This window comes from Lutjanus erythropterus, chromosome 19 (genome assembly GCF_056507025.1).
Source record: "Lutjanus erythropterus isolate fLutEry1 chromosome 19, fLutEry1.hap2, whole genome shotgun sequence".
Taxonomy (NCBI): Eukaryota; Metazoa; Chordata; class Actinopteri; order Lutjaniformes; family Lutjanidae; genus Lutjanus; species Lutjanus erythropterus.
This window is the reverse complement of record NC_139335.1, coordinates 929433-945000: the sequence shown is the minus strand read 5'-3', so window position 1 is coordinate 945000 and position 15568 is coordinate 929433. Positions and strand designations below refer to the sequence as shown.

Below are 15568 nucleotides of genomic sequence, written 5' to 3'. Positions count from 1 at the left end.
GAGCATACATACATACATACGTACATACATATGAGCATACATACATATGAACATACATTCATACATATGGCCAAACATATGACCATGCATACAAACATACATACATATGAGCATACATACATACATACATACATACATACTTATGACCATACATGCATACATATGACCATACATACATACATACATACATACATACATACATATATTCATATGACCATACATACATATACACATATATACATACATATGGTCATACATATGACCATGCATACATACATACATACATACATATGAGCATACATGCATACATACATACATACATACATACATATGACCATGCATACATACATACATGTGACCATACATACATACATACATACATACATACATACATACATATATACATATGAGAATACATACATACATATGAGCATACATACATACATACATACATACATATATACATATATATAAATTCTTTTTATAATTCTTTTTAATTTAAAATTTAAAATGAATTGTGACTTCTTGATGTTATTGAATATTTTTGCATATGTTTATGAAATAAATAATGTTCAAATTGGAAAAATAAAAATGAAATTTGTTCAGATTATGTTTATTTAGTCTATTTTGAGACATAAAAACACATTTCCCTCACTGGCACCATAATATGTACCATAGAGGGATATGACCATACATACATACATACATACATACATATGACCGTACATACATACATACACATACATACATACATACATACATACATATGAGCATACATACATGCATGCATATGACCATACATGCATACATACATACATACATACATACATACATACATATGAGCATACATACATACATATGAGCATAAATACATACATACATACATATGAGCATACATACATACATACATATGAGCATACATACATATGAGCATACATTCATACATATGGCCAAACATATGACCATGCATACAAACATACATACATATGACCATACATACATACTTACATACATACATACATACATACATACATACATACATACATACATACATACTTATGACCATACATGCATACATATGACCATACATACATACATACATACATACATACATACATACATACATACATATGACCATGCATACATTCATATGACCATACATACATATACACATACATACATACATATGGTCATACATATGACCATGCATACATACATACATATGAGCATACATGCATACATACATACATACATACATATGACCATGCATACATACATACATGTGACCATACATACATACATACATACATATGAGCATATATACATACATACATGTGACCATACATACATACATACATACATACATACATATGAGAATACATACATACATACATACATACATACATACATATGACCATACATACATACATACATATATATATAAATTCTTTTTATAATTCTTTTTCATTTAAAATTTAAAATGAATTGTGACTTCTTGATGTTATTGAATATTTTTGCGTATGTTTATGAAATAAACAATGTTCAAATTGGAAAAGGATCATTCTTTTTCACTTATGCACCATTATGGTACAATGTTGCCTACAGGCAACGAACCGCAAAAACTTCCAAAAATAAAAATAAAAATAAAATTTCTTCAGATTATGTTTATTTAGTCTATTTTGAGACATAAAAACACATTTCCCTCACTGGCATCATAATGTGTACCATAGAGGGATATGACCATACATACATACATACATACATACATACATCAGACCATACATGCATACATACATACATACATGTGACCATGCATACATACATACATATGAGCATAAATACATACATACATACATATGAGCATACATACATATATATATATACATACATACATACATACATACATACATACATACATATGACGATACATACATATGACCATGCATACATACATATGAGCATACATACATACATACATACATACATACATACATACATACATACATGTGACCATACATACATATGACCATGCATACATTCATATGACCATACATACATACACACATACATACATACATATGGTCATACATATGACCATGCATCTATACATATGAGCATACATACATACATATGACCATACATACATACATACATACATACATATGACCATACATACATACATACATACATACATACATATATATGACCATACATACATACATACATACATACATACATATGACCATACATACATATGACCATACATACATACACACATACATACATACATATGGTCATACATATGACCATACATACATACATATGACCATACATGCATACATACATACATACATACATATGACCATACATACATATGACCATGCATACATTCATATGACCATACATACATACACACATACATACATACATATGGTCATACATATGACCATACATACATACATATGACCATACATGCATACATACATACATACATACATATATATGACCATAAATACATACATACATACATACATGTGAGCATAAATACATACATACATACATACATACATACATACATATATATGACCATACATACATACATACATACATACATATGAGCATAAATACATACATACATACATACATACATACATACATATATATGACCATACATACATACATACATATGGTCATACATATGACCATACATACATACATATGACCATACATACATACATACATACATACATATATATGACCATACATACATACATACATACATACATACATATGAGCATAAATACATACATACATACATATGAGCATACATACATATATATATACATACATACATACATACATACATATGACCATACATACATATGACCATGCATACATACATATGAGCATACATACATACATACATACATACATACATACATATGACCATACATACATATGACCATGCATACATTCATATGACCATACATACATACACACATACATACATACATATGGTCATACATATGACCTTACATACATACATATGACCATACATACATACATACATACATACATACATACATATATATGACCATACATACATACATACATACATACATACATACATACATACATATATATAAATTCTTTTTATAATTATTTTTAATTTAAAATTCAAAATGAATTGTGACTTTTTGATGTTATTGAATATTTTTGCATATGTTTATGAAATAAACAATGTTCAAATTGGAAAAGGAACATGCATACATGCATACATACATACATACATACATACATATAAGCATACATACATACATACATATGAGCATAAATACATACATACATACATATGAGCATACATACATACATACATCTGCCTCTGTCTTTGCTCCATCAGTTGTCATTCAGTCAATCGCGCGACCCTCCTCCACTCCTCTCCCCTCCAGTCACTGGACCCAGGTAGCAGAAGATGTTCACCTCGATCCTCCCTGACGCCCTCTCCTCCAGCCTTCAGGTCCAGGCAGCAGGAGTCCAGAGCCACTTCACCTCACCAGTCTCTGCTTTGCACCTCATCATCACCACCACCACCAGTGTCTAGACCCCGGGGGGGTTCTCTTCACTACAGCTTCATCACCCCCATTTATATATACATATTGTTTCACCTCATTGGGGTCTAACCGCCAAAGACTGTTCATGTTTCATATATGTGCCAATAAACCATTTCTCTTTTACTCTTAGTCTCTCCTGATTGAAATGAGCATACATACATATGAGCATACATTCATACATATGGCCAAACATATGACCATGCATACAAACATACATATGACAATACATACATACATACATACTTATGATCATACATGCATACATATGACCATACATACATATGACCATGTATACACTTATATGACCATACATACATATACACATACATACATACATATGGTCATACATATGATCATGCATACATACATACATACATACATACATACATATGAGCATACATGTATACATACATACATACATATGACCATGCATACATACATACATGTGACCATATATACATACATACATACATACATATGACCATACATACATATGAGCATATATACATACATACATATGACCAGTGTGCAAAATACCCGTCAATATTCGGGGGGGTCCCCATCTCCCGATTGTTGCGCAATACCGATCTAAATTTTCTCAATATGCAGTAGGTCTATAACATTACAATATTTCATGGATGCAAGCCAAGACAATCAGTCTATAGCCTACGTGCTGGACACAGGTACACACTTAACAATTTTTGATAATCCCATAGTATTCGCAAAGCAACACTGACATAGGAGGTTGCATTGGCTAAAGTTGTATGGATGCACGTTGTTTTATAACAAGGAGAGGCAAAGTTGTGCATTACAATGCAGACACAACAACAATTGACACCAATCTGGCGCATTTACAAGAGCAACTGACTGAATAAATGTCAGGTATAGCCTATCGACACGCAATCAGTGCACTTGCAAATGAGAACCTGCAGTATGACCGATCGTGTGACATAATTTATCCATCCATCTACAGCAAATATGACAGTGCTAGCAGCAGTAGCAGCTAACCTTACCCCAGCACCTGCTGCGTCTTCAGAGCACTCGGCCCCAACTTCACCTTGTTCTTCTGTGGAGTCACTGGGTGGGAGAGGATCCTCTGTTCTGGTAGCGAGTGGGCCCACTGTGCTACCTGCACCAGCATCTTCATCTCTGAGTGCCACCTTTTTGAATGTGAACCCAAAGTGTGCGAGTGATACACTCTGATTCAGCTTTCGCTTGCTTGCCATTTTTAGTATGACCAGTATGACTTCTCAACGTTATGTCTTTCTTCTGTTTGGTGCGCACATGGCTAATTTGCATACACACACAGGACTGGCTGGCTCCATTTGGCAAAAAATATTTGTGAGTATTTTTTTTTTTTAATTCTGAATACTGGACATGGTGAGCTTAAAAAACATTTCAGTGACCATTACTGACAATGAAATATTTCTTTTGACAAAATTTGAGACCCCCTTCAAATTTTGCTTTTGAGGCTTTCGTTGGTCTCACGGGTTAATCGGGGGGGTCAGACACCCCTGGACCCCCCCGTATTTCGCACACTGCATATGACCATACATACATACATACATACATACATATGAGAATACATACATACATATGACCATGCATAGATACATATGAGCATACATACATACATATGACCATGCATATATACATATGAGCATACATACATACATATGAGCATACATACATACATACATACATGCATACATACGTAAATGTATGTACATACATACATACATATGACCATGCATACATACATATGAGCATACATACATACATATGACCATGCATACATACATATGAGCATACATACATACATATGACCATACATACATACATACATACATACATACATACATACATACATACGTATGACCATACATACATACATACATACATACATACGTACATATGACCATACATGCATACATACATACATACATGTGACCATGCATACATACATACATATGAGCATACATACATACATACATACATACATACATACATATATACATACATACATACATACATACATATGACCATACATACATACATACATACATATGACCATGCATACATACATACATATGACCATACATACATACATACATACATACATACATACTTACTTATGACCATACATGTATACATATGACCATACATACATACATACATACATACATATGACCATACATACATATGACCATGCATACATTCATATGACCATACATACATACACACATACATACATACATATGGTCATACATATGACCATTCATACATACATACATATGAGCATACATGCATACATACATACATACATATGACCATGCATACATACATACATGTGACCATACATACATACATATGAACATATATATACATACATATGACCATACATACATACATACATACATACATACATACATACATATGAGAATACATACATACATATGACCATGCATACATACATATGAGCATGAATACATACATATGAGCATACATACATACATATGAGCATACATACATACATACATATGAGCATACATACATACATACATACATACATACATACATACATACATATATATATATGACCATACATACATACATACATACATACATATATGTATAAATTCTTTTTATAATTCTTTTTAATTTAAAATTTAAAATGAATTGTGACTTTTTGATGTTATTGAATATTTTTGCATATGTTTATGAAATAAACAATGTTCAAATTGGAAAAGGAACGTTCTTATTCACTTATGCACCATTATGGTACAATGTTGCCTACACGCAACGAACCCCAAAAACTTCCAAAAATAAAAATAAAAATAAAATTTCTTCAGATTATGTTTATTTAGTCTATTTTGAGACATAAAAACACATTTCCCTCACTGGCATCATAATGTGTACCATAGAGAGATATGACCATACATACATACATACATACATACATACATACATACATACATACATACATACATATGACCGTACATACATACATACACATACATACATACATACATATGAGCATACATACATACATACATATGAGCATACATACATACATATATACATACATACATACATACACATACATACATACATACATACATACATATATACATACATACATACATACATACATACATACATACATATGAGCATACATACATACATACATACATATGACCATGCATACATACATACATACATACATACATATGACCATACATACATACATACATTCATACATACATACATATGACCATACATGCATACATATGACCATACATACATACATACGTACATACATACATACATACATACATACATACATACATACATACATGTGACCATGCATACATACATACATACATACATACATACATACATACATACATGTGACCATGCATACATACATACATATGAGCATACATACATACATACATACATACATACATACATACATATGACCATGCATACATTCATATGACCATACATACATACACACATACATACATATATACATACATACATATGACCATGCATACATTCATGTGACCATACATACATACACACATACATACATACATACATACATACATACATACATACATATGAACATACATACATACATATGACCATGCATACATACATACATATGAGCATACATACATACATATGGCCATGTATACATACATACATATGAGAATACATACATACATACATAAATATGGCCATACATATGACCATGCATACATACATACATATGAGCATACACACATACATATGACCATGCATACATACATATGACCATACATACATATGAGCATACATATGACCATACATATATATGAGCATACATACATATGAGCATACATACATACATACATATGACCATGCAACCATACATACATACATACATACATACATACGGCCATACATATGACCATGCATACATACATATGAACATACATACATACATACTTATGACCATACATACATACATACATACATACATACGTGACCATACATACATATGACCATCCATACATACATCCTTACATACATACATACATATATACATACATACATATATACTTATGACCATATATACATACATACATACATATGACCATACATACATATGAGTATACATACATACATATGGCCCTACATATGACCATGCATACATACATACATATGACCATACATACATATGACCATACATACATATGACCATGCATACATACATACATACATATGAACATGCATACATACATACTTATGACCATACATACATACAGACATGTGACCATACATACATACATACATATGACCATACATACATATGACCATGCATACATACATACATATGACCATACATACATACATACATACATACTTATTACCATACATACATACATACATACATGCATACAAACATACATACATATGACCATACATACATACATACATATGACCATGCATACAAACATACATACATATGACCATACATACATACATACATACATACATACATATGACCATGCATACATACATACATATGACCATACATACATACATACATATGACCATACATACATATGACCATGCATACATACATACATATGACCATACATATATACATACATACATACATACATACTTATGACCATACATACATACATACATACATGCATACAAACATACATACATATGACCATACATACATACATACATACATACATACATATGACCATACATACATATGACCATGCATACATTCATATAACCATGCATACATACATACATACATACATACATATGACCATGCATACATACATACATGTGACTATACATACATACATACATACATATGAGCATACATACATATGAGCATATATTCATACATACATATGACCATACATACATACATACATACATACATACATATGCGAATACATACATACATATGACCATGCATACATACATATGAGCATACATACATACATATGACCATGCATACATACATATGACCATACATACATACAAACATATATATATACATATATATGACCATACATACATACATACATACATACATATATATTTAAATTCTTTTCATAATTCTTTTTAATTTAAATTTTAAAATGAATTGTGACTCCTTGATGTTATTGAATATTTTTGCATATGTTTATGAAATAAACAATGTTCAAATTGGAAAAGGAACGTTCTTATTCACTTATGCACCATTATGGTACAATGTTGCCTACAGGCAACGAACCCCAAAAACTTCCAAAAATAAAAATAAAAATAAAAATAAAATTTCTTCAGATTATGTTTATTTAGTCTATTTTGAGACATAAAAACATTCCAAACATTTTTTCCCTCACTGGCATCATAATGTGTACCATAGAGGGTTAAAGATGTGACCCGGTTCTCTCTGTCTGCTCCTCACATCAGGCCTCTAAAAGGGAGCAAGCGTCCGGATCTGGATCTGAGCTTGATGTGTTTCCATCCTGGACCTCTGAGGTCAGCAGGGGTCACCTGATGTTTGGGATGTTTGAGGGGGGTAGGATTCAGCTGATGGGTGAGTTCGAGTCTTTTTTGTCATCGTCAGCATCAAATTAATTTGGAGCCCAAAGACCGGAGCTCCCGTTACTCCTCCGCCCGCTAAAAGCGGCCAGAATGAAAAGCAGGCGTGTGATGACACACACCCAGCGTCTCTGACCCAGCAACAGTGACACTGTGGTGTCGGTATCTCAAGATTTCATATCAGTGAAGTAACACAGAGCCACTCATTTATGTCCTGCATGCAGCTGCCTCAAATACTGGCATAAACTCCAAATATGTTTTAATCCGCTGATAAAAATAGTCCCTAATAAATGCACCATTTCCTGTTTAAGAACTAAAGTCAGCAGCTGGTTTAGCCTTTTTCAAGCATATGCTAACATATTAGCACTAGCTATGTGCATGTCTGAGACAGTTATTCACTTTAGAGGTCATAGCGGTTAGGATAGTGAATCATCTAATTACAACATCACATGATGCACAGCAGCACAAAACAGACTTTCACCCGTACATTTAAAGTAAGTAAAAACTGAAAATGGTAGATATATTTTATTGATCAGTACAGCTCCTGCAAAACAGGCTTCAATCTGTTCAGTCTGATAACATCTGGAAAGGCTTGAAGAGCTTCGTTTAGTGTCTAATGTTGCAGTAACACAGTAACTTTATAATGTTATGTTGAAGTGCAACATTAACATTTTAGGTGAAACGTTGTTGTACAATTGCTGCTTCGTAATGTTTTTTTTTTTTTTTTTTACATTTGCAAAGTCTCGAAGCTGCACAGTGAAATCATGTGATGTGCACTCAGGTTAGCAGAGAGCTGCAGCTGAAGTCTGAGCTGCAGATGTTCTGAACTGACGGGGAGTTTTGGATATTTAGTGGATATTTTTGCTTCATGTGCCGCTGAGCAACTTTCATAGGTAAGAATGGAGCCTTACTTTTGACTCCATATCTAGTTCTCCTTTATACATTAATGGTTAGCATGCTAACACGCTCATAGTACGTAAACGTTGCATCGATGTTGCTGCAACATAACACTTTAAGTGAAATGTATTAACGTTTTAAATGTAATGTTGCAGTTCATCATTGCAACATAATATTTTAAATGAAACATTGCTAAAATGTAATGTTTTAAGTTAAACATTGCAGTGACGTTGATGCATGATGTTGCATGAATGTAGCTACAGTGAAGATTTTTAGGCTGTGATCAGTTTTTCAGTAGATTAATTCAATATCGTTTTGATATGTTTGATTCTGAAGTAATCAGATTAGGTTGCTAATTACAAAAATGACCATGTAATTTGTAATGTAATGTGTAATGTCAGAGTAATCTGGTCTGACTGTGGTGAGCGTGCAGCTCTGTGTTTCCTCACAGTAACAGGATATAAAGATGATTTTTGGTTGCCGTGGAGACTGAGCACTCAGAGACTGCAGCTTGTTGTTAACATGAGACTTTATTGATCAGTGCTGCATGTTGTGGGTTGATGAGTGAAGACCAAGTCAGAGGATCGACTGCAGGGAGGACAGGTGAGCCAGGGGGGCGGGGTCAGTGGGGGTGGGCGGGGTCCAGTAGGGTGTAGTTTACTGGTTATTTACTCGTACAGCCAGGGCTGGGCGCAGGGGGTGTAGTTGACGAACTCCTCGGCCTTGAACCACAGGTCGACCTCCGTCTTGGCGTTCTCCAGGGTGTCGCTGCCGTGGATGATGTTCCTGAGGAGAACACAGAGGAGGAGGAAGGTGAGCGGAGGGACGGCTGCTTTGTCAGCCAGCAGCAGCTCAAATAAAGTTCAGTCTGTCCCTGGCTTTTATAAACTTTTCTAAAAATTCATCATGTAGCTCATTTAGAGCGCCGACATGTCTGATGTGCTGATCCACGATGCAGAGGCTCCTTCCTGTGTTGTCATGGTAACGGATTGATTGTCTCATTGTTGTGTGTGTGAGAGAGAGCGTGAGGGGTTCACCTGTTGTGTTTGTGTGTTCACCTGTAGTGCTGACTCACCTGCCGATGTTGATGCACAGGTCTCCACGGATGCTGCCAGGCTTGGAGTCAGCAGGGTTGGTCTCACCCAGCATCATCCTGACCAGCTTCACAATGTTCTGACCCTCCCACACCTGAGGACACACACACACACACACACACACACACCTGTAAATACACCTGGTGACACACCTGTGTGCTCAGGATATATATCGTTAATAATCAGACTGAATGTTTCATCATGAGATTCATCATCTCGACGTTCCCTGATGCTTAAAGCTCCTACAGTGAGTTTATAACAGCTTATAAACAGTTTAATCCTGATGCCTCCATATGAGCTACATAAGATAACGAGACCATCAGAGTGAAGATGGTTTTTTTCTTCCCGTCTGTCGGCTCAGATGAAACGGCCTGTGTTCACATTATCACTCAGAGTTACAGTCAGTCGTATGTTAGACAGTTAAAATGCAGCAGGAGGTTGTTTTTATTTTAATCACTTATTTTTGATGTTTAATTTTGTGGTTATTATGGTGGTTCCACGACTTTTTTTTTTTACAGTGTGATATTTGTACTAAAAGCCACTGGAAACACAAACTCAGATTAACCTTCTAATTATGGAATTCATGCTGTTTGAAGCTTTAGTCTTTATTTCTATTTTTAGTTCTGTTCGTGGTTTTTGCACCAACATGTCACAGAAAATTAAACTGATGTTGTTTTTGAGTTGTCTATGAATAAATACCTGATACAGCTACACTAAAACACGAGCTGTCCCTTTAAGAACCGATAATTGAATTCTGTTGTCAGCCAGAGATGTTTGATTGTCGGCGGTGACCTCTCACTCTGATCACATCCTGACAGTGATAAAGTCCATACAAGGAGCGAGAGACCTTGGAAACAAAGAGGGTGTGAAGAGAGCGAGCGAGAAAGCGAGGTGATGGAATGAAGAGAGATGTGACTGAGACGAGTGCCTCAGATGAGTGAGACGTTTGTGTGTGTGTGTGTGTGTGTGTGTGTGTGTGTGTGTGTTACCATGGCGAGGATGGGTCCAGAGGACATGTATTTGCAGAGACCAGCGTAGAAAGGCATGTCCTTCAGGTCCAGGTAGTGCTTCTTCATGTGGTCCTCAGAGGCCTGAACACGCAAAACACACACTGTTCATACAAATACACAACTGAGCAAAGTAACTAAGTATTTTTACTTAAGTAATTCTGAAGTACTTCCATTTTCTGCTACTTAATACTGAATATTGTACTTTTTACTGCACTGCAGATGTCTGACAGTTAAACCAATAAAACTTTAAACTTTAATTCAACTTCATTCTTAGCATTTATAAGCAGTGGATAATTACTTATTATTACACAGCTTTGTTAAATACTGACATTCTGATTGGTCAGTTAACAGCAGTCTGAGGAACAATAAAATCATTTTTAAATTAATAAAGTCATTACATTTTTTTTGACAAATTAGATTTTTTAATGTAAGTAAAATGAGTGCAGAAATTTATTTTAAATTCAAGTTAATAAAAAATGTAAAAGTTGTAAAGTTGCAAAAGATTGAAAAACTCCATCCGGTGGTCGTCATGGTTACCTGCACGAATTTGGCGGCAACCAGCCTGAAGCCTCTTGTCTCGAAACGCTTGATGATCTCACCACACAGTCCTCTCTGGACGCCATCGGGCTTCACAGCAATGAAGGTACGCTCCATTTTTACTGTAGAAGGCTGCACACACACGACACCAACGAAGAAGAACAACAAATGTAAAGACATTAGACAATCAGAAGACAGTCTGACGACAGGGAACAGGCCGCGTTTTCTTTCTTGGTTTGGCTCTCAACAGGACTGAGTCACAGCTAACACAGCTAACTGTAGTTAGCTAAGCTGCTTTAGCAACAAGCAAAGCTATCTGTCCATCAGGAAACTCCGTAAACGACGGAAGGTCAGCTTCTCAGACGAAGTGCAAAGTTACAGGGGAAAAAAATTAAAACTCTGCTGTTGAAAAATGAATGGAACAGTCTGAATAGTGAGTTTGAGCCACAGATTTTTCCTTTAACATTAATGTCAGATGGTTCCGTTTTCTCTATGCTAACATAATATTAGCCTGTCATAATCATGATGTAATTAAACCAGTTCCAAAATCAGCTCACATTAATTACGACGTGGTTAAACAATCACTTGATACAGAAACATTTCAGCCTCTTAAGAAGAAAAGCGACAGAAGATGAATTGCAGCAGCTGTAAAGAGCAAAAACTACATGATTTTTTATGAACTACAACAGGAAGCAGAAGGGTTCAGGAACTGTTGAACCAGAGGAACCAAAGATCCCTGCTGAACCTTCCTGAATGTTCTTTTGCCTCCTTTGTTAGTTCTTCCCTCTTCTTTGCCTCGCAGGAGTCTGATTTATCTCCCTGTCAGGTCTTTTCTTCTCCTTCTTCTCATTTTACACCATCGTGTGTCTCTGAGCTCAGATCATCTTCCCATCATGTGTCTCCAGTATAAACATGAGATTAAATTTCTCCTCATTAGAGAAACTTCAAACTGCCTCAGAGTTTCTGGGTGGCGTTTTCTTCTTGTCTCAGCACGGAAACCATCCACAGAAACTCAACACCTCCTCATGAAGTTGGACAAAGCTTCGGCCGCCCGTCTTTCTAATTTTACTGCCTGTCAGTATCTGTTCATGTGAAGCTGATATGTGCTGAAAGCAGGTGGCTCTGGCAGGAATTCAGGTCAAGAGAAACGGAAAAACGCCGGCAGGCTTCAGGGGAGGCGTTTCTGAGAGTATAATTAGGATTCAGGGTTGTGTATCGAGGTTATGTTCTGCTGATTTATCAAAGCGAATCAGAACTGGGTCTGTTTTTTGTCCCGTCAGCAGCCTGATGCTGCAGCTTCCATCAGATTCACTGAAGATATTCATGATCTCCGGAGGATCAACCCTCTGGGCCTCTAGTGCCGCCATCAGGCCAAAAACCTCCTCGCAAAACATCGAAATCTAACAGGAAGATTTACATAGAATTTTCTGAGCCTCTGTGCTCCTCAGAGGACGAACTCTTTACAATACTACTATTCTATTTTAGTTTATTTTAGTTTATTTATGATACTTTTATTGTGCACTGTGTTTAACACCTGAACAATCAGGTACAAACATGGGATTAATAAAGTTATCTTATAAATGAATTTGACTTGATTTGACATCATATTTGCAGCATTAAGACATAAAACACAAGCAAACTTCTGTGTATTTCATCAGTTACTTTGATGCATGTGTGTGTCTGTTTGTGTGTGTTTTCTTCGGTGGCGTCTCTTTAAACTCAGAGTTCAGGGTTTTTAGGATTAAAAAACTGGGAAAAAAAATATACAGTTTGATAACTAGAAATCTACTGTCTCATTCGCTCAGAGACACAGAGACACCAGGAGAAGACGTCCAGTTTAAGTGAACCAATCAGGACTTCACTGACAGCGGGGGGGTGGGGGGGGGGTCTGCAGCTGTTTGGAGCACATGGTGCTGCGACATACCACAGACAAGTGTCTCAGTCAGTTAACTGGGTTTATATTCATATTGAAAATGTTATCATTCAAAATATTCTGCAGTTTCTGTGAGAACTTTTAAATGTTGTTGTTTTTAAATTCTGGCTGTCTGCATACAGTCTGAGGACAATAATTCATATTTATCTCAAAGCCTTTAGATGAGTAATAATCAGTCTGTAAACCTGTGAACACTCTGCACCAAGAGAAAAAGAATAAAGGTCCCAAAAACAAATAAAGTTTAGATTTCAGCTTTAAAATCAGAGTCTGATCAGAGTCTAACCCTGATCATTTAAGTTTCTTATTTAAAGTTTTACAATCTCTGAGTTTATCTCACAAAATTAAAGATTTATTCAAACCAAACACCTTAAATCTGGTTCAGTTTGTCTGACTCTAGTGAGGTCATTGAACACACCACGAGCGTCTGTCTGCAGCTGTCCAACACGTCTCTGCACATGTGAGGAACATAAAGTCTGCAGGAAAACTAACAACGCCGACTGTTCAAAGTTGATTTGACAGTTTTATACTTCATATATTACTATATGATATTTTACATTAAGCCCAGAAACTGTAAATGTTTTCTGTCACTGAACAGGAAGTTCCTGCAGGAACGTCACATGTGCTGCGTGAACATGCTGGGAGGAGATTCTGAGGGATTTTAAAATCATTCTGATTAGTTTTACTGTCAGTAACTGAAACACAAAGTTAAATAAGTATTAAAAAAATATTTCAAAAGATTCTTTCTATGTTTTGATGCGAGTGTGTGTAGATATCTACCTTGGTTTGGGGTCGAGTAGAACTTGTGAAGACGAGCAGCGGGGATGCGATCACCGAGGACGAAGAGCCGGAGAGGAGCTCTATTTAAAGGGTTGACTGTGG

At 35.3% G+C, this 15568-nt stretch overlaps 1 protein-coding gene across 1 annotated transcript; it reads right to left on the bottom strand.

Annotated features, from left to right (window-relative positions):
* Positions 1 to 10626: 10626 nt before the first annotated feature.
* Positions 10627 to 15568, bottom strand: LOC146308940 (nucleoside diphosphate kinase B-like). Its single transcript, XM_084743632.1, has 5 exons — positions 15467 to 15568; positions 12757 to 12888; positions 12199 to 12300; positions 11191 to 11303; positions 10627 to 10901 (listed from the first exon to the last, which is right to left on the bottom strand). Exons 2-5 carry the CDS (start codon positions 12871 to 12873, stop codon positions 10784 to 10786), a joined length of 450 nt encoding a protein of 149 aa, XP_084599758.1. The 5' UTR covers positions 12874 to 12888; positions 15467 to 15568; the 3' UTR covers positions 10627 to 10783.

What these genes read in the sequence shown, in the direction of transcription:
- LOC146308940 (XM_084743632.1), bottom strand. Translation starts at nt 12,873, where the DNA reads ATGGAGCGTACCTTCATTGCTGTGAAGCCCGATGGCGTCCAGAGAGGA. An exon ending in TTGCCGCCAAATTCGTGCAG is followed by an intron (nt 12,301 to 12,756) that starts GTAACCATGACG and finishes TTGCGTGTTCAG; the next exon opens with GCCTCTGAGGACCACATGAA. An exon ending in CTGTGCATCAACATCGGCAG is followed by an intron (nt 10,902 to 11,190) that starts GTGAGTCAGCAC and finishes TGTTCTCCTCAG; the next exon opens with GAACATCATCCACGGCAGCG.